The sequence below is a fragment of the Triturus cristatus genome, chromosome 9 (assembly GCF_964204655.1).
Source record: "Triturus cristatus chromosome 9, aTriCri1.1, whole genome shotgun sequence".
Taxonomy (NCBI): Eukaryota; Metazoa; Chordata; class Amphibia; order Caudata; family Salamandridae; genus Triturus; species Triturus cristatus.
The window spans coordinates 322,560,264-322,584,097 of NC_140592.1; the positions used below are offsets into that span (position 1 = coordinate 322,560,264).

Consider the following 23,834-nt stretch of genomic DNA (forward strand, 5'->3'; position numbering starts at 1 on the left):
AGGGGAAGCCCGGCGGGGGGCTGGCCCGGAGGCAGGTCATCCGCCGATTGGACATAGAGGGCCCGGAGGTTCCTTGGGTGCGAGACTTCTTGGTCTTCGCGTCATGGACATGCCGCCGGCTGCTTTACTCTCCTAGATGCAGGGGGCTGCCTTGGTCCGGGGGACAGAAATGGGGGGCGACCACCGCCGTACCTAGCTGCGGGCGGGGTCTTTGGGAATTGGTGGTGGGGCATGTTGGGGATCCATTGGTTGAGGACTACTGAGGTTCACGGTTTGGGCCTGGGGAAGTTTCTCACCGCAAAAGGTACTTCCATGTTTGTGAGGTATGGGGTGGGGGGAGCGGGGTTGGGGGGGATTGTTGGGAAGTTGGGGTTTTAGATTAGGGGTTGACCGCACCTTAGTACAGTACTGGGCATGGGAGGGGGCGGACGTCGGAGTCCCTGAGTGGCCACTATGTTTTGGATATGATTTCTATGGCGACAGGCTCCCCGGGGACTAGTGGCCGATTAGCTACAATTAAAGTGCTGAGCTGGAATGTTCGGGGTGCCCTTGATGAGATCAAGAGAGGGGCGATCCTGCATTATGCGAAGAGGGCATTGGCGGACGTGTTACTCCTACAGGAGACACACCTATTGAGGACGAGGGTGCTATGCCTACAACGCTAAGGATACATGCAGGTGTTTCATGCGGGGTTTGTTCAGGGTTCCAGGGGTGTGGGTATCTTGGTTCACAAGCGGGTCTCTTTTGTGCATTCGCAGACATGGGCAGACACATATGGGAGGTAGGTCTTTGTTTTGGGCCGGATTGGATTGGAGCAGGTGGTGTTCGGTAGTGTGTACGCCCCCCGCCCTTGTCCTGGTCATTTGCGGAGCAGCTCATGGCGCGTTGGGCGGACATCCCGGACGTCCCGGGGATCATAGGAGGGTACTGGAACGATGTGATGGATCTACATGGGGACCGGCTGTCAAGGGGGCGGGAGAGAGGGGGGACAGGCAAAACTTCATGCGATGGTGGGGGGCCTGGCGTGGGTGGATGCCTGGAGGCGGTGTCATGGTGCGGCCAGGGCTTACACGTATTTGTCGGCGGTGCATGGCTCCTTCTCCCGGCTAGACTACATATTCTTATCCGGGGCCGCGGTGTCCCGGTTGGATGCGGCAGAGATCCTACCGCGCGGGCTCTCAGATCACTCCCCGGTGTCTGCGGTTTTGCGGGTGGGGGGGTCGTTTCATTGGCGACTTTCGGTGTGGCGCCTGCAACAGAACGACTATAGAGTGCACATGACTGAGGCGGTAGATCAGTATCTGTCGCGGAATGGGGGTTCCGTGGCCGGGGCGGATATGTTGTGGGAAGCGCTGAAGCAGACACTTCGTGGCGCGGATATCTCCTTCTGTGCGGCGGCCCGCTGTGAGCGTCGAGCGGGGCTAGCCCGAGCGGAGGCTGAGGTTCTGGAGCTGGAACGTAGGGGCCAGGAGGAGGGACGTATGGCGCACTGTCGGCAGTTACTTTACGCGCAGCAGCTATATGGTTCCCTGCTGCTTGACGAGGCACGTCAGGTGTGGCTAGCCACTAGGAGTCGAGTGTACCAGTGGGGAGACAAGTCGGGTGCAATGCTGCACAGGTTGTGTCAGGGGATGTATCATGCTCAGGACCTCCCAGGGATAGTGGATCATGGGGGAGCACCCATAGTGGACCCGGGGGCGCTGGCCAATAGTTTTGCTACCTACTACGCGGGGCTATATAGCCCCTGTGAGAGCCTTACGGCAACGGCGGTGAGGCGATTCCTAAGTGATCACCCGGTCACGGTGTTGCCCGACACGGCACGGACAGCATTGGACCATCCGCTAACGGCGGAGGAATTGGGGGAGGCTCTGGGTGGCCTGAACTCTGGCAAGGCTCCGGGCCCGAACGGGTTCCCGAGCGAGTTTTTTTAGAAGTACTTTCTACCATTAGGCCCACATTATACGGCAGTAGTGGAGGAGGCCAGAGAGTGTGGGTTGTTGCTCCGGGACTGGAGGCATGCTGAGATTGTAGTGTTCCACAAACCGGGTAGGCCCCCGGAGGAGCACGCCTCGTATCGTCCGATCTCCCTCCTCAATGTGGAGGCTAAAATTCTGGTGAAGGCTTTGGCCAATCGCCTCCTACCATATATCGCCTCGCTGGTCCATCCGGACCAGGCGGGGTTCATGCCCTCACGTGCCACGCGACATAACATCCGGCGGGCCCATGTGGCGATTGCTGAAGTGCAGCGGCTAGGGGTCCCGGCAGCCCTATTGTTGGCAGATATGGACAGGGTGTTTGATTCCCTTAGTTGGCGCTATTTGTTCCTGCTGCTGCAGCAGCGCTTGAATTTCGGGCCGCGGTTCCTGTCCTATGTGCGGCTTCTCTATATGGAGATTACGGCCTCGGTTAGGGTGGCGGGGGCGTCCTCGCTGCCGTTCCCCATATGACGTGGAACGCGCCAGGGGTGTCCCCTGTCCCCGTACCTGTTCGCCCTGGCCATGGAGCCGTTGGCGGTATGGATGCGAATGGACGCGCAGATCTCCGGATTCGAGTGGGAAACTGGCCTGGCCGATCGAATAGCCCTCTACGCAGATTATGTCCTCTTTTTTCTGACGAACCTTGATCGTACGGGGCCCCGGCTGCTCCGGATCATGCAAATATTCGGTGAGATGTCGGGTCTCTTTATGAATCCCCGGAAGTCCACGCTGTGGGTACTTGGGGGTCCGACTCCGGTGCAAGAGTGGGCCTCCTCGGTGCGGATCGCGGAGGGGGTGGCTTCAGTATCTGGGGGTATGTTTATCACCTACCCCGGCGATCTCTTGGGGGCGAAACGTGGTGCCCGTGTGGGAACAGGTTTGTCGGGACATCAAATTGTGGACTCGCATGCCACTCACTATCTTTGGCCGGTCTGCGATTTTTAAGATGGTGGCTCTTCCCCGCCTTCTGTATCAGCTGCAGAATCACCCCTATATAATCCTACCGGAGTGGTTTTGTCGGGTGAACTCGACTCTGGGTCAGTTTTTGTGGGAAAGCGGGGTGGTGCGAGTAGCCTTGCGGACGTGCTTCCTTTCAACATATACTGGGGGTCTGGCAACGTCGGATCTGCTCTCATATTATCATGCCTCCCACCTGCTGGTGCTGAACGAGTGGTGGTATGGGAGGGGGACCCGGTGTACGCGGTGGAGCGGCGGCTCATGGCCCAACACACACTTCACACCTTGCTCCATTCCGCTGTCCATCGGGTGCAGTTGCCACCAGTGACGCAAGTGGTTTTCCAACTTTGGCGTCAGGCGCTGACGCGCATTGGGTGGTGGGGCGTGCTCACGCGGGAGACCCCACTGTGGCACAATGGGTGACTACCGCAGTTGGCAGCCCTGTCAGGGTTTGAGGGGTGGGATCGGATTGGCATCTCCACCATAGGTGACGTGGTGCGTGGGTGTGTGGGTGTGTTCTGAAGTCCTTCCAGGACCTTCAACAGGAGTTCAGCATGCCCCGGACGCAGTTCTATAGATATCTACAATTTCGCCACGCACTCTCCCCCAGCCTGGTGGGGTTAGACTCCATAGCTGACTTCAGCCCAGTGGAAGCGAAGCTTTTTATGGGAGACCTACATGACAAGAAAATCTCCAAGATATATCGATCACTTGTTATCCACAGCGCCCCGTCGCTCCAGCAGCTCAAAGGGAAATGGGAGGACGATGTTGGGCCCCTCGATGAGACTGATTGGAAAGGTGCACTGGCCTCACCACGGGGAGCAGCCATAGCTATCCGACTCCGTCTTATACAATTTAAATATCTGCATAGGGCTTACATTACCCGGCGGAGGCTGTGGCGGGCGGGATTGATCGCCTCTCTGGAGTGTCTCCGCTGAAGTCGGGAGGAGGGTTCCTTCTTTCACACCGTGTGGCTTTGTGGGTCATTGTCTCGGTTTTGGAGAGGGGTGTTGGCTTGTCTATCCGAGGTGTTGGGTTGGGATCTTCCCGCGGACCCCAAGCTGACACTCCTGCACATCATGGAGGATATTGGTGGTAACATATACAAGCGGCATCTATTGTTGCTGGGTCTCACACTGGCCAAGAGGAATATCGCCAGGGCATGGAAAACGCCGACTGCCCCCTCGCTGAATGTGTGGAAGAGGGGCTTGGACATCAACATGGGCATGGAGCTCCCTATCTTTGCAGCTAGGGGGTGCCCCCGTAAACACTATAAGATATGGAAGAGGTGGGCAGACTATAGGGGTCTCCCCCTGGAGCCAGTTCCAGAGGAGTGGGAGGAGGTGCGCATCTAGTTTCCCACGGAAGGGGGGTACACACAGGGATTGGGAATGGATCGGTCCGGCTTATGCTCAATACATGCTATCGTTGGTTGGGTACAATATGGTGCGGTCGTGGGGAGGGAGTTGGGAGGCTGGGGGGGGGGGAAAGAGTTGGGGAAGTTGGCTTTCATCTGAAATGCATTCCAAGTATCCTATTATGATAAAACTGTCAATGTCATGATCAGTATGTTGCTTGGGCCGATACCTCTGGGTTACAGGGGCCGGCAATATACGTGTTTGTTGACGAATAAAAACAATTAAAAAAAAAAAATAATTTCAACTATCAGGATAGAGACTGCATTCTGAGGGCGGCAAGGGAACACCAGAACCTCCAGTATGAAAACAATAAAGTGACTATATATCTGGATTACACTAAGCAAGTACAGGAACTTCGAAAATCCTTCCTGGGTGTGAAGCGTAAGCTGCGATACCTGACCATGCAATATATGCTCCTGTATCCTGCCAAGTTGAAGGTGATTTCGGGGGGGGGTAAGGTGCAATTCTTTGACTCCCCGGAAGATGTCTGGGAGTGGCTGGAGATCCGTGGTGACAGATTGCCGCCCAGAGAAGCATGGGGTCAGAAGCAACGATGGGGGACACGGCCGGAAGGGGGCCGGCGACGACAGAAGAATCGAACGGAATCGCAAAACGCTCCGGTGTCGTCACAGCGGAGGATAACGGTGGGAAATGATGGAACACTGCAGTCTGACCCCTTGTAGAGTGCGCTACAGAGGTCGACTTGCTGGGAGCTGCTTCCGCTGAACCGGATACGCAGGATCAGACTCTGCCACTAACAATAGATGTTGTGCCCGAGACCTTGTTGGAGGATCCTACTGGGGGTGTCAGTGAAAGTGATTAATCATGGACTGCTGGACTACAGCGCTGCTCGCTGACGCAGGACTACTACGCAGGAGTGCGGTAATGCTGTATGGTGTTGATTATTGCTTTTGGACTTGTAGGTTTGGACGGGACCCAGGGGTGTGGATGTTGCCTGGATTAAGTATAAATGAAGCGGGTGTATTTCAGATTGGCAGTGGGATTATTGATATGTGGTGGGTGGGTGGGCGGACCGGGGATGCAATGCTTTCTTGTTGCCCCTGTTGGGCTTAGTGGGATGCTGTGCACATCCTGGCACGAGCAGTGGGTGGGCAAAATCGTCTGTGATGGTAGTAGAGCATTGCCCATGGGTGAGGGGTATTGTTGGTTTAGTTGTTATGGTTTGAATTTCAGTGGTGTTGTGCACAAGAGTGAGTCATTGCAGAAGAGTGCAGAGTCCTGGCGCGTTGCTGGACAGGAGGTGCGAATGTATGAACATGACAGATGTAGTAAAGTTCCTTAGCTGGAATGTTAGGGGGTTAGGCACCTGCGCCAAACGGCATAAGGTCCTCTCATTCCTTAAGCGGCATAGTATAATGATGGAGTGCTTGCAGGAGACATCTGGTTGATGCTGGGGCGGGGCGCCTGGCCAAAAAGTAGAGGGGGCAGTTGTTTCACTAGTCGTATTCTACCTATGCCAGGGGGGCGTTGATTTGGGTGGCACCTGGGGCCCCGTTTACACTACAGTATGCCAAAGCAGATGTAGAAGGTGGCTACGTGTTTTTGCGGTGCAAGCTAGATGGCAGAGATATCAGTATACTCAACACCTATGCCCCTAAAATTGTTGAACCAAATTTCTTTGGGGCTTTACAGGATTTGATCACTATAGACTTGGACATTCCCCTACTATGGTTGGGAGACTTTAATTGTGTGGTGGATCCAGAGATGGATAGATGCCCCCCTTGAAGGGGCATCAAGCCGCGTAGGACTAAGCAGTTGCAAAAACTAATGAGTGACCTAGGCATTCGGGATGTTTGAAGAGAGCACCACCCGACTCAGAAAATATTCACCTGTTTTACACCCACTCATAACACACATAGTCGTCTAGATAGGGTACTAGCGACAGAGTACCCGACGTTTATGGCAGCAGAGATTATACACCTGGCGCGTTTCTTGTCCGATCATGCGCCTGTATGCTGCTTGGTGCGGTGAGCAATGGGTGAGCAGGGCTCCCGTAGATTGCGGCTCCCTGCTGATGTTCTGGAGGATCCGGTTGGGAAGGAGGCAATTTCGAATGAGTTAACAGGGTATATGTCCCTTAATTGGGGCACTGCAAGTAATGGAGCCCATGAGAGGGATGTGATGAAGGCGGTGGTTAGAGGGGCGGCAATGGGGCTGACATATGGCGTTTGGAGGCAATTACAGTCTGAGCTCCAGGATAGGGAGAAAAGGTTAGCTGAGCTTCAGTCAGGGTCACAGGGGCAAGAGGACACCCAGGAACGAGAGCGTGTATTATGGGAGCAGGTTGCAGATACTTGGGATAGGCTGGATAAGTATACCCATACGAAATATCGCCAGCGGCTACATGCAGAGGGAGATAAGTCTGGTTGGTTATTGGCCTGGATTTTGCGCAAGGAGCAGGCCCCCCCCATTGGTTACTAGTCTTCAAGCCCAGTCGGGCGAGCTGGTCTACACTCACGCTGCTATGCTGGAGGTGTTCCGGCAACACCTGCAGACAGTGTACAGGGCAGACCCCCTGGTAAGTGCGGACCATTATATCGCCTTTTTGTAGGATTTACAGTTGAGGCAGGTATCGGATGAGGTTTGGACGGATCCAGATGCGCAGATCACGGAGGAGGAGCTGATGGAGGCAATAGCTGACATACCTAGGGCCAAGGCACCGGGAGGGGACGGGTTGCCCATTGAGTATTATCAAGCATATTCAGCAGTACTAGCCCGCCCTTTGTTGCAAACTTTAAATGAGGCATTTGAGAGGGGAATATTGCCCCCTACGATGCATGAGGGTGAAATCTGTCTGATTCCAAAGCTGGGCGGCGATGTCCAGGACCCGGCGGCATACCGACCCCCGACGATGATTAGCTCAGATATAAAAATTTAATGTAAAGGGCTAGTCAAACGGTTGGGACATCATATGCCCCATTTAGTTCACAAGGACCAGTGCGGTTTTATTCCGGGCCGTAGTACTTCAATGAACATAAGGCGGCTGGCACATGTATTGCATGAGACGCAGGAGGCCCCTGAGGAGATGGCTTTGGTGTCCATCGACTTTGAAAAGGCGTTGGACACGGTGGATTGGGGGTACTTGCTCGAAATCCTTGGGAAGCTGGGGATTGGACCAGGTCGGTGCAGTGGTTGTTGGGGCGGGGCACGTGGCTGGGGTGCCCACTGTCGCACGGCTGTTTGCTCTGGCCATTGAGCCAATGGTGATATGGGCAAGACAGGAGCTGGGCTGCTGGGGCATACAAATTGGGCATGGTACGCACCTTATTTCACTCTATGCGGATGTTGCGCTATTCTATGTTACATCTCTGCGTGATGCCAAATCGCACTTACTGAGGCTGATGGACCAGTTTGCGACTTATTCAGGACTGTGCCTAGATAGGTGTAAATCCCTGGCGTTTCCCCTAGCAGAACTGAGAGAGAGAGAGGCGGGGGAGTTGCCTAGCTTGGGATTGAGATGGGAGATGGACCATTTTAGATACCTAGGGGTGCAGGTGGCTTATGGGGACGCTAAGCTGATACAGCTGAATATGAACAGGGCAGCCTAGTACCCCATATTGGTTACCAGCATCCCAAACTTTGTCTGCACTTGAGGGGATTTGATGCTCTCCTGGTCTGGTCACATCAATGCGATCAAAATGAATGTACTCCCATGCCAATTATATTTTTTCAAAGCTTTACCGATCTGGCTAGGACCCCACTTCCTGAATTTATTCAACAAAAATTAATAGCATTTATATGTAAGGGTAAGGCCGCAAGTCTCCGATACCTGGCGGTCTGTGGCATTCCGCACAATTATGCGACAGCACACCCAAGATCAGTGGCTGACTGGCCCACCATGTTTTCCCCAAAAAATTGGAAGCACATGGATCACACCATAGTTCGATGACCACTATGGGACTAAGTGTGGTTGGAGAAACGCTTTAGACCCCTTAACGCCTACTGTAGCTCCCCATTGGCCACAACACTAAAGGTATGGGATTCATAAGTAAGAGTTCGAGGACTGATGTCTTATCTATCTCCATATACTGCCATCCACTACAACCCAGCCTTCATGCCAGCAATGATGACCACTCCATTTTGAGAGAGAAAGTGTAAAATGCCTAAAGACATTACTGATGCCCTGGCGCTGAAGGCCTTTCAGCAATGCAAAATTGTTTACGGCCTGGCTCACTAAGCGACTGAGATATGTCCAGCTTAGACACTGGGTAACCCACCCTCTTAGTTGCGATAGAGACACAAGATCTAACACTCCAATCGCATTACAATTCCCATTTGGTTTTTATAGTGCTCTGAGATCCCACGCGTGAGTGGGACAATTCAGTGCTTATGAATTCGATGAGGATTTCTCTGGAGGAGAATGGCCACAAAGTGTATTTTGCATCCAGAACCTTACAATGCAATCTCCTACAGAAACCTGGGAGTACGTTGAGAATACTACCTACTATTCAAGATTGCAAAATGATCCTGGTTTTTGCTTTTATCTTATACAGCTTTTATCTTTCTCCTTCGACTGAACTCAATAGCCCACTGTGAAGAAAGCATGGTGACATTGATAGAACAATGTTTAACTAAGACAAAAGGTTAATCAAGGCATAGAGACAGACCTGTAACCTGCAGAGTACTGGACTCCTTCTGGACTGGGGAAGATGCGATGGAGGTAATCGCTCAGCACCCGTTCGTTCACTATTCCTAAAGCACAAAGTTGATGACATTTAACACAATTAACAATTATTGGAGTGTGCAAAACATACAATCACAGTTATGAGAAACTATATCACATTTTGCGATTTCAACATTCAGGCAGTAATCCACTCATAGTCTTTCTCTGGGATAACTCGCTCCTTGCAGATGGGTCAATATTCCATATCACGTTGATATTAATTTGGACTGTTTTTGCTAAAAGTGAGCTAAGCTCATCTAAAGGTCATGCTTCCTTAACCACCCAGCTCCAAGGACAACATAAAAAGCCCGATGTTCAGCAGCATCTGTCTATTCATCAGAAGCCCACATTTGTAATATAAAGGATAATATCAATCCTCCTGCCCCCTTCGCAATTCCAATGTTTCTCTTCAATGCAAACACCTACGATGACTGGACCAAAATAGACCCCCTCTTCAGTTATGCCTCAGAGCTAGATTTATCAGCATAACCCAATCCTCTTCTTTTTTCAGACCTCCAATCCTCTATTATGGCAACTGTTTTAAGTAGGCTAAACAACGGCATGTGCCTTCTTAGTTCACCTCTTGACCGATTAAGAATTGCAGATTTCAGTGAATTCTACATGGGTTCATATTCTGTGAACAGTTACATCACCATAAACCAGTTTAAAGAGACATGCAAGCAGTTTACAGAAGAAAACTATGCATGGACAAACCAGTCCAATCTTTCATAAGCCAGCTCCGGACCTTGAGCAAAACATTTTGAAAAATCCTACAACTATGCAGCATGACAACAAAACATGAAGTTTAACAGTCAAATACCTCCTTCAATTTATTAAAGAATGTTATGTAGTTGCAAAAAACAACAATTGTAAATTAAGCAAGTGGAATGAAATGCAAAATGGTCAATATTTTGAGTAAAAGATTACACTTTTAATAGTAGGATAATATTAGAATTGTACTACCTCTTCTAGCTAAACATAACTAAGCACACCAAAGAAACAGGTGGGTGAGACAATAAACATGCAAGGTCTTAAATAGTTTGAAACTACATATACACAAAAACAGTAGTTAAGGTGGGGTTTTTGAAAATCAAATATTACAGAGCGAATCAGGTCATAAGGAAATTATTATATTCAGACAGCTTTTGATCTTCATTTGTAATATTTTCACATAGAAATCTATGTAATAAATATAAATATTTCTAGAATATTTGGAATTTCTCAGAGGAATGTACATGTATGAGCATGTTAAATAAGGTATACAACCATTTAAAATGAAAGGTGTTTCTATGTTTTTTCTTATTTTGAGTAATGGCAAAACCATCTCCTATCATAATACTGAAAGGTTCACTAGCCTTTCTAGAACAGAATGCATCGCACGATGAACCAGCAGAAATCTAGCCCATTTGAGGTGAATTGATACATTTATCATAAGTAAAATTTCACCCCAGACATTTCCCAAGAGATATTAAGTTTAGGGCATTCAGAGATCATAATGTATACATGAATCAATGGATTTTTTTAAATTGCAATTATTTGTAGAGCTCTGACGTGCCTTATATGTGGAGGTGTCCACAATTCTATTTATAGGAAGAGGTATACTGAGTGACTAGGAGGAATCATGAGTACTTAAGAGTTGGGAATGATGACAACAATAGACAGGCAGCAAATGGCACAATGCAAGACAGAGATGTTAGCCAAATACTTGGATGAAAAGTTATGTTTTAAGATATTCACTGGCTTGAGAAATATTTTTTTTTAAAGATTTAAGCACAACAAATTCTCAACTGGTGGACAAAAGGTTAACCACTATAATTGCTTATGAGGACAAAGGCAAAATGGTAAAGTTGGAAGTTTGGAAAATTAAACACCTATAACATTTGTATTTTAGTGGCGTAAGAAGTGATACTATTGCTTTTCATCTAACCGACCACACATTTGCTCAGTATTTTGCATCCTTTATCATAACATTTAATAGGCAAATTAATCAGAAGCAATAACAAGTAAAGTAATATTAAGGGTGTTGACGTCATTTTCATTGTAAATAAATGAGCCCATGAAGCCAAAGTTAACGGTGACCAGGTTTCAAATAGTGATCTTATCTTACTAAATAATAAATGATCTATCACAATTCATGGATGGACCTTTAATCTTTCCTTCTGCCAATGAATATACCCAAGAACTTTCTATAGGTTTCAAACCGAGGACTGGAATGGTACACTGACAGTTTATAATAAACCAATATAGAATCTAAGCCTTATATAAAATGCATATCCTGATAATTAGGAATAGGTTTATAATGTTAATAGAGCATTACTACACTATCCAGTTGTTACAATATTAGAAGAATATAATCTGCATGGGAAACAAGTTTGTATTCTAAATATCCAAAATATCCAAATACCCTAATGACATCAGTGGAATTTCTTGTGCCTAGTGCACATTTCACATAAAACTAGTCTCCGTCTTTGTAGTGCAGGGGATTCTTGAAGCCTTGAAGCCTTTGCAACATTTAAGGTCTCTTTGGAAAAAAGTTGCAAACAACCTGCCTCATCGATAATAATGAAGGAATCAAAATGCAATTAACAGAGAAAGTATTGAATGCTGACCACCATAGTATTCTCAATGTGGCTGCAGTGCAACTCCTATCCATTAAATGGACAGTAGTCACGAGTAGAGAATTGTGAATGTGGCACTGGGGAAAGCATACTGTGGATATGTGCAGCCTGCACAACTGCAGTGGAAGCGGACAAATTTTGATGGTTAACGCATGTGCTTCTTTTCTTTGATACTGCAAAAATAGCTGCAAAGCATTTATGCATTGCATTGCGATTAACAATAGATGTGAAACACCCCTTAGACACCCAGTTTCTTTGCCACTCAGAAAGGGGATAGTACTTCTACTGCGATTAGCAATTCAGAAAGATTAAATAACCTTACGTGCACCATCAGGACTTTAGCACTTTAAATGGTTACTTATAACACCTTCTACATTGTAACAAAGGATCACTAATATTGGATGGGTAGTTCCTAATGGGTAGCAACTTGAGAAAAGATTAATTTAAATGGCCTTCGATCCGTATTTTAAGTGGGGTGCTAAAGAAAGGTTCTGCTATGTCTAAGATTGATAAAAGGGATACCTAGTTGTTCGTATATTGTAGTGGAAAAGAGGGTGGAAAAATACATGCCACAACAACCAGCTTTGCAACAGTATTCACACCAGTTTTACAAATTGAGTTTCAAATTACTTTGAGAAAAGGAGAGGGGTTATAGAATCATACATTGGAAAAGGTTATAAAACATCCAGTAGGAAGTATGCTTTGCAATGCGCCTGTAAATTCTGGATGAAAAGATAATTCATTATTATCCACAGTGGAATACTGATGGACCTGTAGCACAACGGGATCCATAGGTCCAGATAATTATGTTATAGGAGAGGGGATTACGACTACATGCCTTAGGGGTGACTGAATGGTTGAAAAAGAGGCATTGCCAATGTACTGTCGGTACAGTGCCACTAAGTGGCTAGTTTTATCTCATTGGCTAGGAAGGGGATCTCATGGAGGACCAAGTATGGCACCTTGAGAGCAACTGTGAGGGTGATGGAGATAGCAGACAAATGGCAAAGCTTGCAGCTTAGGACATGTAGACTAATAAAGCTACATGTGTATTGTGAGACTAATGGAGAGGTTGCTGAGGAGGAAGCATTTTTCTTAAAAGAGCACCTAAGAGTTATGGATCTGATACAGATTAAATAATAGTCTTAGGATGGTCTCCCAGAGCAAAAGATACAAGTCTTATCTCTGCCGGCAAGACATCAGCAATATTGGCCTGAATTCGGCTCAACAAGGAGCATACCGCTGATGGTATCTACATTGAGACAGAACACTGCTAAAGGTAGCATCCACATGAACTACCGCATCCAATCTCACACTCTACAACAATTCACATATAGAATGCACAGAAATCCTTCATGTCTAACACAAGTCTCCAAAACGTACACACCTTGCCCACTCCATTCGTATAATCTAAATTACAACCAATACCCTTTTGAACCAAGCACTCTGAAAGGGTCCTTAGAGACCCAGAGCAAACTTGAGCGCTTGGCTCCCTTTCAGGCTATGAAGCACTATGCAAATGGTATAGTACAATACAATTGCAATTTTATCCTTTGTAGAGCAGAAACTCAAATATAAACAAACTAGAGTGCCCAAAGTTTTAAATGTTTAATAGGATTAGGTAAAGCAGTAAATGTCTATTACGAAGAGGTATACTGTCCGGAGGCAGCGAGTGTGGTAAAACTCTAAATATACACAATTGTAACTGTTAATTAAAATACACCCCCACGAGGCTCAAAACTAATGCATACTGAAATCATAAAAAAAAAAAAAATAACCCAATATAAATCGGATTTAAAAAAAAAGAGAACTAAAAGAGTATGAGTCGACACTCAAATGCAATGTTCTATCCTATATCAACGTCCACATTGTACCTGTAACCTTTGGCTTATCCAGGTCAGATGTTACTCTGTAGTTCCTCCGGGAATATGTAGTGCCTGTACCTCTTGACATCTTTCTTCACCTAGGTCAACAGTTGGAGAAGCTGCAGATGAAATCAAAAATGCAGATGTAAACATTAAAATTCTAAGCTACAAAAAGTTTGTTTGTATTAAAAACAGAAATAGTAAAAATATTGCAACTGTGAACTTTCCATCCTTTTATTTCCACTGCAGCAAAGGTGATGGCTACCTGACAAAACAGACGGCAACTTTAACGGTTTTTCATAAATGAGAAACAAAAGAAAGCTTGTCAAAATAGGACAAATAACAAATGTGTCTAGCTTTTTGTGTAAAATTAGTGTCTGCAAACGTGCTAATGCAATTATTATGCATGAAAGTAAATCATACAAAATTTCTGTGCTCCATCTTTCAAACCTATTTCCCCCGATTACTTGCCCGGATTCAAGGACCCAAGGCAAGATATCAGCACCACTGGAATAGGCCACGTTACACCGCATGCGTTTAGAACGCCTGCCATTACAACGCGGTCATTATAACGACCGCGTTGTTACATCGCAGACCATTACAACGCAAGTCATTACAACGACTTGCTGTGGGGGGCGAGAGCACTGGATGTTGGAATAGTAATACTATTCCAACTCCAGTCTGTGCAACAGTAGGGAAGGTGTTGGATTTAAAATCCAACACCTTCTGCCCCCTACAGCAAGTCGCTGTAACGGCTTGCATTGTAATTGCATGCAATGTAACAACGCGGTCGTTGTAATGACCGCGTGTAATGGCATGCGATGTGTAAACATCGTTGTAAACTAGGTTTACCGCACCACTGTCATCACTCAGTCAGGAAACCAAAACGCGCCTTAAAAGGCCAACTTGCAATTTCAACACTCTCCGAACCAAGCACTAACTGTTGGTGCTGGGCACTACTCATCCACTAATGCACTTCTCTACCACATCAGGGCTAATTAAGTGCTTTATAAAAACTCAACTTTAATACAATAGTGCATTTTAAGGGAACCACCTTAGTAGAGGATAAAACTACCAGCTACTTGCAAATTTCAAGATGGAAGCAAAGTAAACAATTTCAGGTTTTACTAGTACATAAAAGTAGATTATCTAATCATTCACCAATACCAAGCCCATTATTATAAAATGTAGATGAACATTAGGAGTTGCATGCTGTTCTTGAGTATAGAAATATCCATTCAACTAATTGTTAACAATGTGCTCACTTGCAAGTGCCCCTTATGATAACATACATAATTAGATCTCCTGGCTTTATTTTCACCAAAGACAAATGGCAACTGAGCTCCTGTGCCACAAAATATTCCCCCCGGACTTCACAGGCCGAATTCTTGGTATTTTATGTATTCACCTTGTATGGTCACCAGTGTATGCTCAAGATACACAAACATACCGGTGTGGACTGTCCCGATTTTGTGAAAGTATGATGGTATGAGCGAAATCCAAGATTTTTGGTACTTTATTTGATAACTGAGCAGGATCATTTTACTCTTATTGTTATACTAACGGATAGTTTGCTCAGACATTGATCACAATTTGAGGACCTAGATTTGCCAAATAACAATGCTGACACCATGTCAATGGCTAAATGGGGACCACTTTTTTTCAGTCTTAACCATAGCGGGCGAAATGCCCTTTATTGGGTAAGCTATTGGTACAGCTTCTGGATCAAAAAGGTATCATAATACTAAACACTTATTAATGATTTTTTTTTTCCAATATTTTTCTGCTTTTGAGAAGCCTACACATTATATTTGTACCATACACTGATTTAGAATGTAAGTACCTGTGCTGAACATGCATGCAAGCCAAACCAGACTGGATACAATCCAATTTTACACAAGGAGGAGGGTGATCTGTACTTTAAACGACACCCAAACAAACAGATCAGACACCAATATTAAAAGGACAGAGTGTGATAATAGATAAAGATATGGAGGGATATCATATCCTAAAGGCATAAATTGAGAATGTTTCCAAGGTACTGAAATAGAATGCAACTCCCCCCTCACCTCCAATGAGTATAATTTTAAGAAAAGAGATGTCTGGTTGTATAAAATGCTATAGGTCTGAAGAAAATAAAAAAAGAAAAAAAAAACAAATCAAGGCTTCTAATTCCTCATAGCAGTTGTGCGGGACAAAGACCTGACAAGATTAAGTTGACCGAATAAGACATCCAAGACAATTAATAAAATTGATGACTAAGGCACTTTAAAGAGAGTTGGAAATGTGCACATAACCTGATGAAAGCAAAATACATACTATTAGCCCAAACTTTGTGAATAAAGTTAGTTAGAATGTTGAAAGTGGCTGGACAACCTAAGACATTAAAATAATTAACTTACAAAATGTATAAACCGAAAATAATGTAATTGTAATGTTTCATTTTCCCTCTCATCAGGACTCACCAGTGTTTTAGCATATTGAACTAGGAGACCTGAATTAGTTTCAAGTCTTTATTGACAAAAAATCATGATACCATAGGTCAGGGAGTCGTTAAGCCTCATTTAAAGTGACATTGACGCTAGTTAAAAAGAGATATGCAACGGAAGGCAGAATAAAACAGAGCACCATCAGGATTCAGGCAAGCCGGGCCGACGAAGGCTGTGATGCCAGAAACCGGTCCCCGGAAGCTTGTTTCCTTCCCAGTATAAGAATTGGCTTGGTAGTTTGGTTTGCCCTGTTCCCATCATGCACTGGGACAGGTACAGACTAATTTGCATGTAGCCAGGTTCTGAGCTGGGATGGTGCAGTGAGCTAAAAAACGGTGATGGATTAAAACCATGATCTCTTGACTTGGTAAGAGTATTCTGCATCATTCAGAAACTCTGTCCATCACCACCCCCTTTTTCCCAAATCGATTTTATCCACACTCAGTGTGGGAGGGTATGCTCAGACGTGAGTCCCTTGCTCATTGCACCATCAGGATTCAGGCAAGCCGGGCCGACGAAGGCTGTGATGCCAGAAACCGGTCCCCGGAAGCTTGTTTCCTTCCCAGTATAAGAATTGGCTTGGTAGTTTGGTTTGCCCTGTTCCCATCATGCACTGGGACAGGTACAGACTAATTTGCATGTAGCCAGGTTCTGAGCTGGGATGGTGCAGTGAGCTAAAAAACGGTGATGGATTAAAACCATGATCTCTTGACTTGGTAAGAGTATTCTGCATCATTCAAAAACTCTGTCCATCACCACCCCCTTTTTCCCAAATCGATTTTATCCACACTCAGTGTGGGAGGGTATGCTCAGACGTGAGTCCCTTGCTCATTGCACCATCAGGATTCAGGCAAGCCGGGCCGACGAAGGCTGTGATGCCAGAAACCGGTCCCCGGAAGCTTGTTTCCTTCCCAGTATAAGAATTGGCTTGGTAGTTTGGTTTGCCCTGTTCCCATCATGCACTGGGACAGGTACAGACTAATTTGCATGTAGCCAGGTTCTGAGCTGGGATGGTGCAGTGAGCTAAAAAACGGTGATGGATTAAAACCATGATCTCTTGACTTGGTAAGAGTATTCTGCATCATTCAGAAACTCTGTCCATCACCACCCCCTTTTTCCCAAATCGATTTTATCCACACTCAGTGTGGGAGGGTATGCTCAGACGTGAGTCCCTTGCTCATTGCACCATCAGGATTCAGGCAAGCCGGGCCGACTAAGGCTGTGATGCCAGAAACCGGTCCCCGGAAGCTTGTTTCCTTCCCAGTATAAGAATTGGCTTGGTAGTTTGGTTTGCCCTGTTCCCATCATGCACTGGGACAGGTACAGACTAATTTGCATGTAGCCAGGTTCTGAGCTGGGATGGTGCAGTGAGCTAAAAAACGGTGATGGATTAAAACCATGATCTCTTGACTTGGTAAGAGTATTCTGCATCATTCAGAAACTCTGTCCATCACCACCCCCTTTTTCCCCAAATAAAACAGAGCGGTAGACAGCAAAGACGGACTGGATCTCCTGAATCTCGGGAATCTGGTAGGGGTGGTTATAATTTAAGGGACTGGGAGAAAATAAAAGAATAAAAGTAGAACAGTAGCAGTATTCTGATAGCCGCTCTCCATGTTCTTTTCAGGACGCTGACTGTAAACGAGCAGAGAGAGGAAGTCGTTTCGAGTACCAAAGAAAGGAGTATAGTAGAAAAGGTGAAACTGGACGAGAGGCTAAAATCAGTGTGAAGAGGGAAGAGAAAGGATTGGACTCGAAGACTCTCGTCAAGAACAAGCAAGTAGCAAGTCTTTCTAAGAAAATTACTGATCCAACTACGGATTCTCCTGCAAAACAGGACTCTGGCAAGAGTGCACCTATACAGAGCAGCAGAAGTCACAATAGTGCATCAGACGCTTCAGAGGTTTCTGGTGGCAAATCCAATAGATGAGTTCATAGGAGTTTATACTCTGGATAAACATATAAATCTTCCTGAGAGGGCTTTTGATTTAGAAATTCAAATCGAACGGGGGATACCACGCACTGTTAAAGCTGTGTTCTAGGCACATTTATCTGAAGATTATGACATCATACTAGTTGAGAAGACTGGCCTTCGGTCTTTATTAAGGATGAGCCCTGGGAGGAGGAATTAATAAGAGTAGCTTTTTCTCAGATAGTACCTGAAGATATCAGGGAAATTTGCACCAGTGACTGGGCTGTATGACAGGATTCAGCCTTATATAGAAACCAAGCAAGGTAAAATAAACATTCTGTTCCACGTTATTCCCTTACACAGTGAACCTCAAGCACAAGCTCTGTACCCTTTAAAACCATAGGAAAAGTGTGGTATTAAAGCAATATTAGATGATTTGCAATATTAGGTCATAATAGTGCCTTAACTTTCATCAATGAACATGCCCGCCCCCCTCCCCCTTCTACAAACCTGATGGATCCTATAGGATTGTTTTAGACTATAGAACTTTAAATGCACATACATGAACATATGCAATGGAAAATACACATTGCACAGGCTGAATGGCGAATCTGGTGCGGAAAAAATGCACAACAACCCAAGACATTTCTAATGAGATTTTCAGTCAAAACATAGCACCTGAAAAGGAGTATCTAACCGCCGTTAGTTTCGACAGGGTGCAGGTCTCATTTCAACGCTTGCCTATGGGCTTTAAGAACAGTCCTGGCTTATTATAAGTGCACAGTATGGAGATCTTACAACCAGATCCCAAGGTACTGTCATATATTGACGATATCTAGATTTCTGATAATGACTTAAATGTACACTTAACTAGGATGAACAAAGATGTAACACTATTAACATCACAGTTACAGGATTACCTGAAAAAACGAAAAAAAATTAAAACAAAGATTGCCTACCCTACGGTGACCTTCCTCGAACATGAATTATCAAATGAGGGCAAGGGTTTAGCTTCTGATTTCCTTCAGAAGTGTGCTACCTTGCAGCCTCTTTAACACACTGAAGAAGTCACAATCCCTTCTGGGATTCCTTAACTTTGGACAAACTTACTTGCCACAATATGCTGAGTGAGCAAAGTCCCTGTATGACTATTTCTCCCATGTTTTCAGCAAAACAGTGGACTAGCAGGTACACAGATCTTGCATGCTCTGCAAGCAGATATGCTAGAGAAAATATATTTTAAAACTAGGGACATTAAGACCAACCTAGTCATAGCAGGTCACTCCGGTTATTCTTATGTGATCTACAATGAGGGATAGACTGATCCTATTGCATACAAGTCTTACTTGTATCCTCCAGCTCTAGCCCACTTTCTATAGAAAACATTCTTGCAGCTGTGCAAACGGCTATTTTGAAGGAGCACTCCTTGGCGCGGGGAAAACTCACAATTGAAGTTTCTGCCATACCAGCACTAGAGACAGCACCCAATGGAAAGCATTCCTAATGCTAGCACCCTACACCCGAGGTGGCCGCAGTTGGCCTCTTCTTTAAGTGCAGTGGATGTAAAGTTTCATTATGATCCCACTCTTCATACACAATCTTTTCTCCAATATGAACAACATGTTCCCCCAACTCCAAAAGCCTTAACCATGGTGTCTTACTAGAGCATATTCTATAGGGATGGCTCTGCTCAACCCGTGTTAAGAACGAAATAAAAGTACTCCGTAGCCTGTGCGGCAGTACAAGGTGTAGTGAAAGATGGTACATAGAGATCAATCTGGCTTCATGCCTAAACTAGCCACACATCACACCTACAACGGCTGGCCAATTGGATGGCTATGATTAAACAGAGATAGGCCACACGTGTTTCTCTCCCTTGACGCCGAAAAGGTGTTTGACACAGTTCATTGGCCATTCATGAAACAAACCCTGAAGAGATTTGGATTTGGACCGGTCTTCATGAAATGGCTAGATCTCCTTTATACGAAACTGGCGGTTAAAGTCTGAGTAAACGGGGTGACTTCCGAATCCTGGCCTGTCCAAAGAGGTACCAGGCAGGGCTGTCCACTATCTCCACTATTATTTGCCTTAGTACTGGAGCCTCTGGCATGTGTAATTAGATCCCACCCCGGGCTCAGTGGCTTCACGGTTGAGAAACAACTTCTAGATGAAGAGCACATATCGCTTTATGCAGATGATATCCTACTATACGTCACAGACCCGGTCGGGACACTCCCGAAGATCATGCAAATATTTGAGGAATACGGCTATAACGCAGGATACAGAATTAACTGAAGTAAATCCAACCTTTACTCGGTGGGAAGCCCCCTCGATACTCGGGAACTCCTGAGATGCTTACGGGGAACCCCAGAAGGAATCTGCTACCTCGGCCTCTACATTACTACTAATGAAGCGACTAGCCGGACCCAAAATATCAAGCGAGTCCTTGCAGAATTCCAAGAAGATGTCAAGAAATGGAGGAAACTCTGTCTAACGATAATGAGCAGGGCCGCCATGTACAAGGTGATCACGCTCCCCAAGTTACTTTACATACTGCAAAACAACTACAATAAGATACCAGAGAACATATTCCCAACACTAAACAACAAACTAGGAATACTACTGTGGGACAGGGCCCCACCCAAGAGTAGCGCTGCAAACGCTTCAACGCAGTCCATATAATGGAGGTCTTGCCTTATCAGACATCAGAGCTTACTATAGAGCAGCTCATTTAGTTGTCATTAATGAGTGGAGTCATACTACAAGGGACCACCCACATATGCTGCATCGAGAGGCTCCAGTTCACAGCTACTATATAAGTGGTAGGGGCATTTCCAGGCTCTTGCCAGCCACCAAAAGGGCAATTGAAGCATGGAAGGGAGCAAAGAAACAGATGAAATGGGATGTTAAACTTACGAGAGAGACTCCTCTGTGGGAGGGGACGAGATTACCAGAGATTGAGAAATTTAGGGGCTTCAAACAATGGGACATGGTAGGGATCTCCAAGTTGGGCGACATACTAGAGAAAAACACCCTTGCACCCTTTGACACACTCCAGGCCACGTACCAATTAACAGACACTCAACACGATCCCTATCTCAGGCTAAAGCATGCCTGGAAGGCAGAGAGGCTGGACGCAATCAAAATACCGGAATTTTCCCTCCTAGAGGGCAGACTCTTACAGGAAGAAATCCTGAGCAAGGCTATTTCATGGGCATATAGAACATTACTTTACAACATGCCTGATAAACGGGGTCCACAAAGAGCCAAATGGGAACTTACCACAGGGCGGTTGGAAGTCATTGACTGGGAGGCAGCCCTAATGCACCCATGCGAAGTGGCAATAAAGCAGAGGCTGCGTCTGATACAATACAAAATCCTACAAAGAGTCTATTTTGATAGAGCAAGACTACATAACATGGGACAGGCAGAAACCCCAGAATGCCTTCGATGTCAGAGCGAACGAGGCACATTCATACATACACTGTGGGACTGTAGTAAAATAAAAGTGTACTGGACCCAGATATTAGGGGAACTGAACAATATATTGGGGGCACAACTTGAGCTAGAGGCCAAATATATCCTCCTGGGTATCCCCACAGAGATCAACCTAACGCGCAGCAAACTTACATTAGCCAATTTGGGGTTAGTAGTGGCTAAGAGAGACATAGCCCGCTATTGGGAAGTTCATACACTCAAGGAATGGAAGGCATGTATGGACTTATACATGGTAGAGGAAAGAGTAATGTATAAAGCTCGGGGGTGCCCTCGTAAATTTAAGATGATTTGGGCCCCTTGGATAGATTACTACGGGCTGGAAGTTGGAGAGGTAGAAGATGGACTGGGTCTAATGAGAGAGGAGCCAGAGAAAGAGCCACAATAAACTCTAGTCCCTACATCTCATGGATGGACACACATAGTCCACATATAACCCTCAAGTATTGTGACTGCATAAATATTGATCCAATTGTGTTTTGTAGGTTTATTTTTGTTTGTTTTTCTCCACCAGTGACTCGGTCATGGCACTCCATGTCCTATGCAATGTGATGAATTTGCTCACCTCAAATGTCTGCTTATCTATCAAAGTTTATAAGCATAGGATTAGCACTATGCCATTCACGCAGAGATAAAAAAGGGACAAAGTCTTTTGCTATTTCTACAGCAAAGTCTTTAAGCATAGGATTAGCACAGTGCTATCCATAACAGGCTGTAAAATGACACAAGCCAAAATAGCAAAACATGTCAGGGGTTGGCTTGGATTATATTTTACTAATCCACAGCTGTAATACTGTGCCTGGAGTGGTAAAAGGCTTTTGTAATTTTATAGCCCGGCATGGATAGCACTGTGCTAATCTTAGGCTTTAAATAACCTTACCATACACACCACTCTAGTTACTCACTTCACTCCGAACACTCCACACTTTTTATCTTTCCAAGTACTAGGGAAGCCTACATTGGAGCAAAAGCATTCTTCTCAAAAGCAGTTCAAATCTGCAATATGCTGCCTAGGCAATTGGAGAAGACAACAAATTATTTGAAGTTCTGAAGAGAAGTATAAAGCTGGCCCTTTCCACATTAACATCTTATAATGTGTAGATGTCTGCTATAGACTCAAAAGAGCCTAAAACCTGAGTATCTACGTTGCACTTACAAAATCTAGCAACAAAAATTTAAGCAACGCTACATTTTAAATACGGGGTTATGATGAACACTTGGGTTTGAGCTTTAGAAAACACTAATAATGTTGTTGAAAGGTGTATTGACTTCTGTTTAAGAAACTACACAGAAGGTGAGAATTGAGCTCAGTTCAGAGCATACAAGACATGTTCAAATCCTTCCTAAAGAGGAGCACCGCCAAGAATATTTAGCCCCAGGGTCTGAAAATATGACTAGGTGTTAAAATGGATTACAAAATTTAATCTGAATAGAGCCACTATGTGACACGCCTACAAAGCAAAGTTCCTGGCTTCTCCACTGGTCGCAACTTCACCTCCATGAGCAACACTGCGCCGCTGACTCTGTTCAACCTGTTCTGCAAGATGAAGTGCTTCTACCAGAAATCAACTTTACAACAGCCGTCCCAAGGCTGTTTTCGTATCTTTTTGGTGGTAATGTCCACCAAAAACCTTAGTAAACGGGTTGCCTGTTCTCCCCTCTTATTTGTCCTTGCAATGAAACCTTTAGCAGCATCTCTGTGCCAATTAAATCAGATAATAGGTATTCCAACATACGGATCGTATCTGCATGCAGATGACATTTTACTTACTTTGTCAGTCTTACCCTCCTCCATCCCTGCGGTGTTGGAGACTATTGATGCCTTTGCAGCAGTATTTGGCTACTAACTGAACTGGGGAAAGAGCAAGGCCTTGCCACTGTCGCGGATCACAACCTGCGCCGCCATAGCAGATTTACCCATTTCAGTGAAAGAGTTTACGCCTTAGGTATCTGGGCATTCTAGTAAATAGGGGCCTGAGACGTATGGTGGTTGATAATCTAGACTCATTATTGGAGCAAATGAGACTGGACTTCGTGAAGCGGTCTCCCCTAAATCTCTCTCTCTGGGGACGGACTCAAGCTGTGAAAATGGTTACCCATTCTGAATCACGTACGTGATCAGCATGCCCCCCAATTAATACCCCTCTCAACCCTCCGTCGGATTGATAAAATCATTAAGGCCTTCATCTGGGGCTCAGCGAGACCTCGTTTGGAATTCAGAAGCTTATTGCCCACAGATCAGCAGTGGGAACAGAACATTACTGTTTAGCACTACATTTGGCACAAATGGCATATATGCACCCCCAGGTTCAAGACCCTCCATTGTGGATTATGATCAAATGCAGATTCCAAGAGGTATTTTTGGGATTACAGGTCCTCTATCTTCCTGGCCCTTCGGCCATCAACTCCCCCAATCCCAT

General features: G+C 45.6%; 1 protein-coding gene across 2 annotated transcripts in view; it reads right to left on the bottom strand.

Annotated features, from left to right (window-relative positions):
- Positions 1-23,834, bottom strand: part of RNF123 (ring finger protein 123) — a 1,761,234-nt gene that overhangs the window by 1,697,069 nt on the left and 40,331 nt on the right. For both annotated transcript variants that reach the window (XM_085625036.1, XM_085625035.1), the window contains exons 2-3: positions 13,528-13,637; positions 8,980-9,064 (exon numbers count right to left, since the gene is read on the bottom strand). In XM_085625036.1, the coding sequence (XP_085481162.1) occupies positions 8,980-9,064; positions 13,528-13,606 (164 nt within the window). In that variant the 5' untranslated portion in view covers positions 13,607-13,637. The remainder of the gene's footprint in view (positions 1-8,979; positions 9,065-13,527; positions 13,638-23,834) is intronic.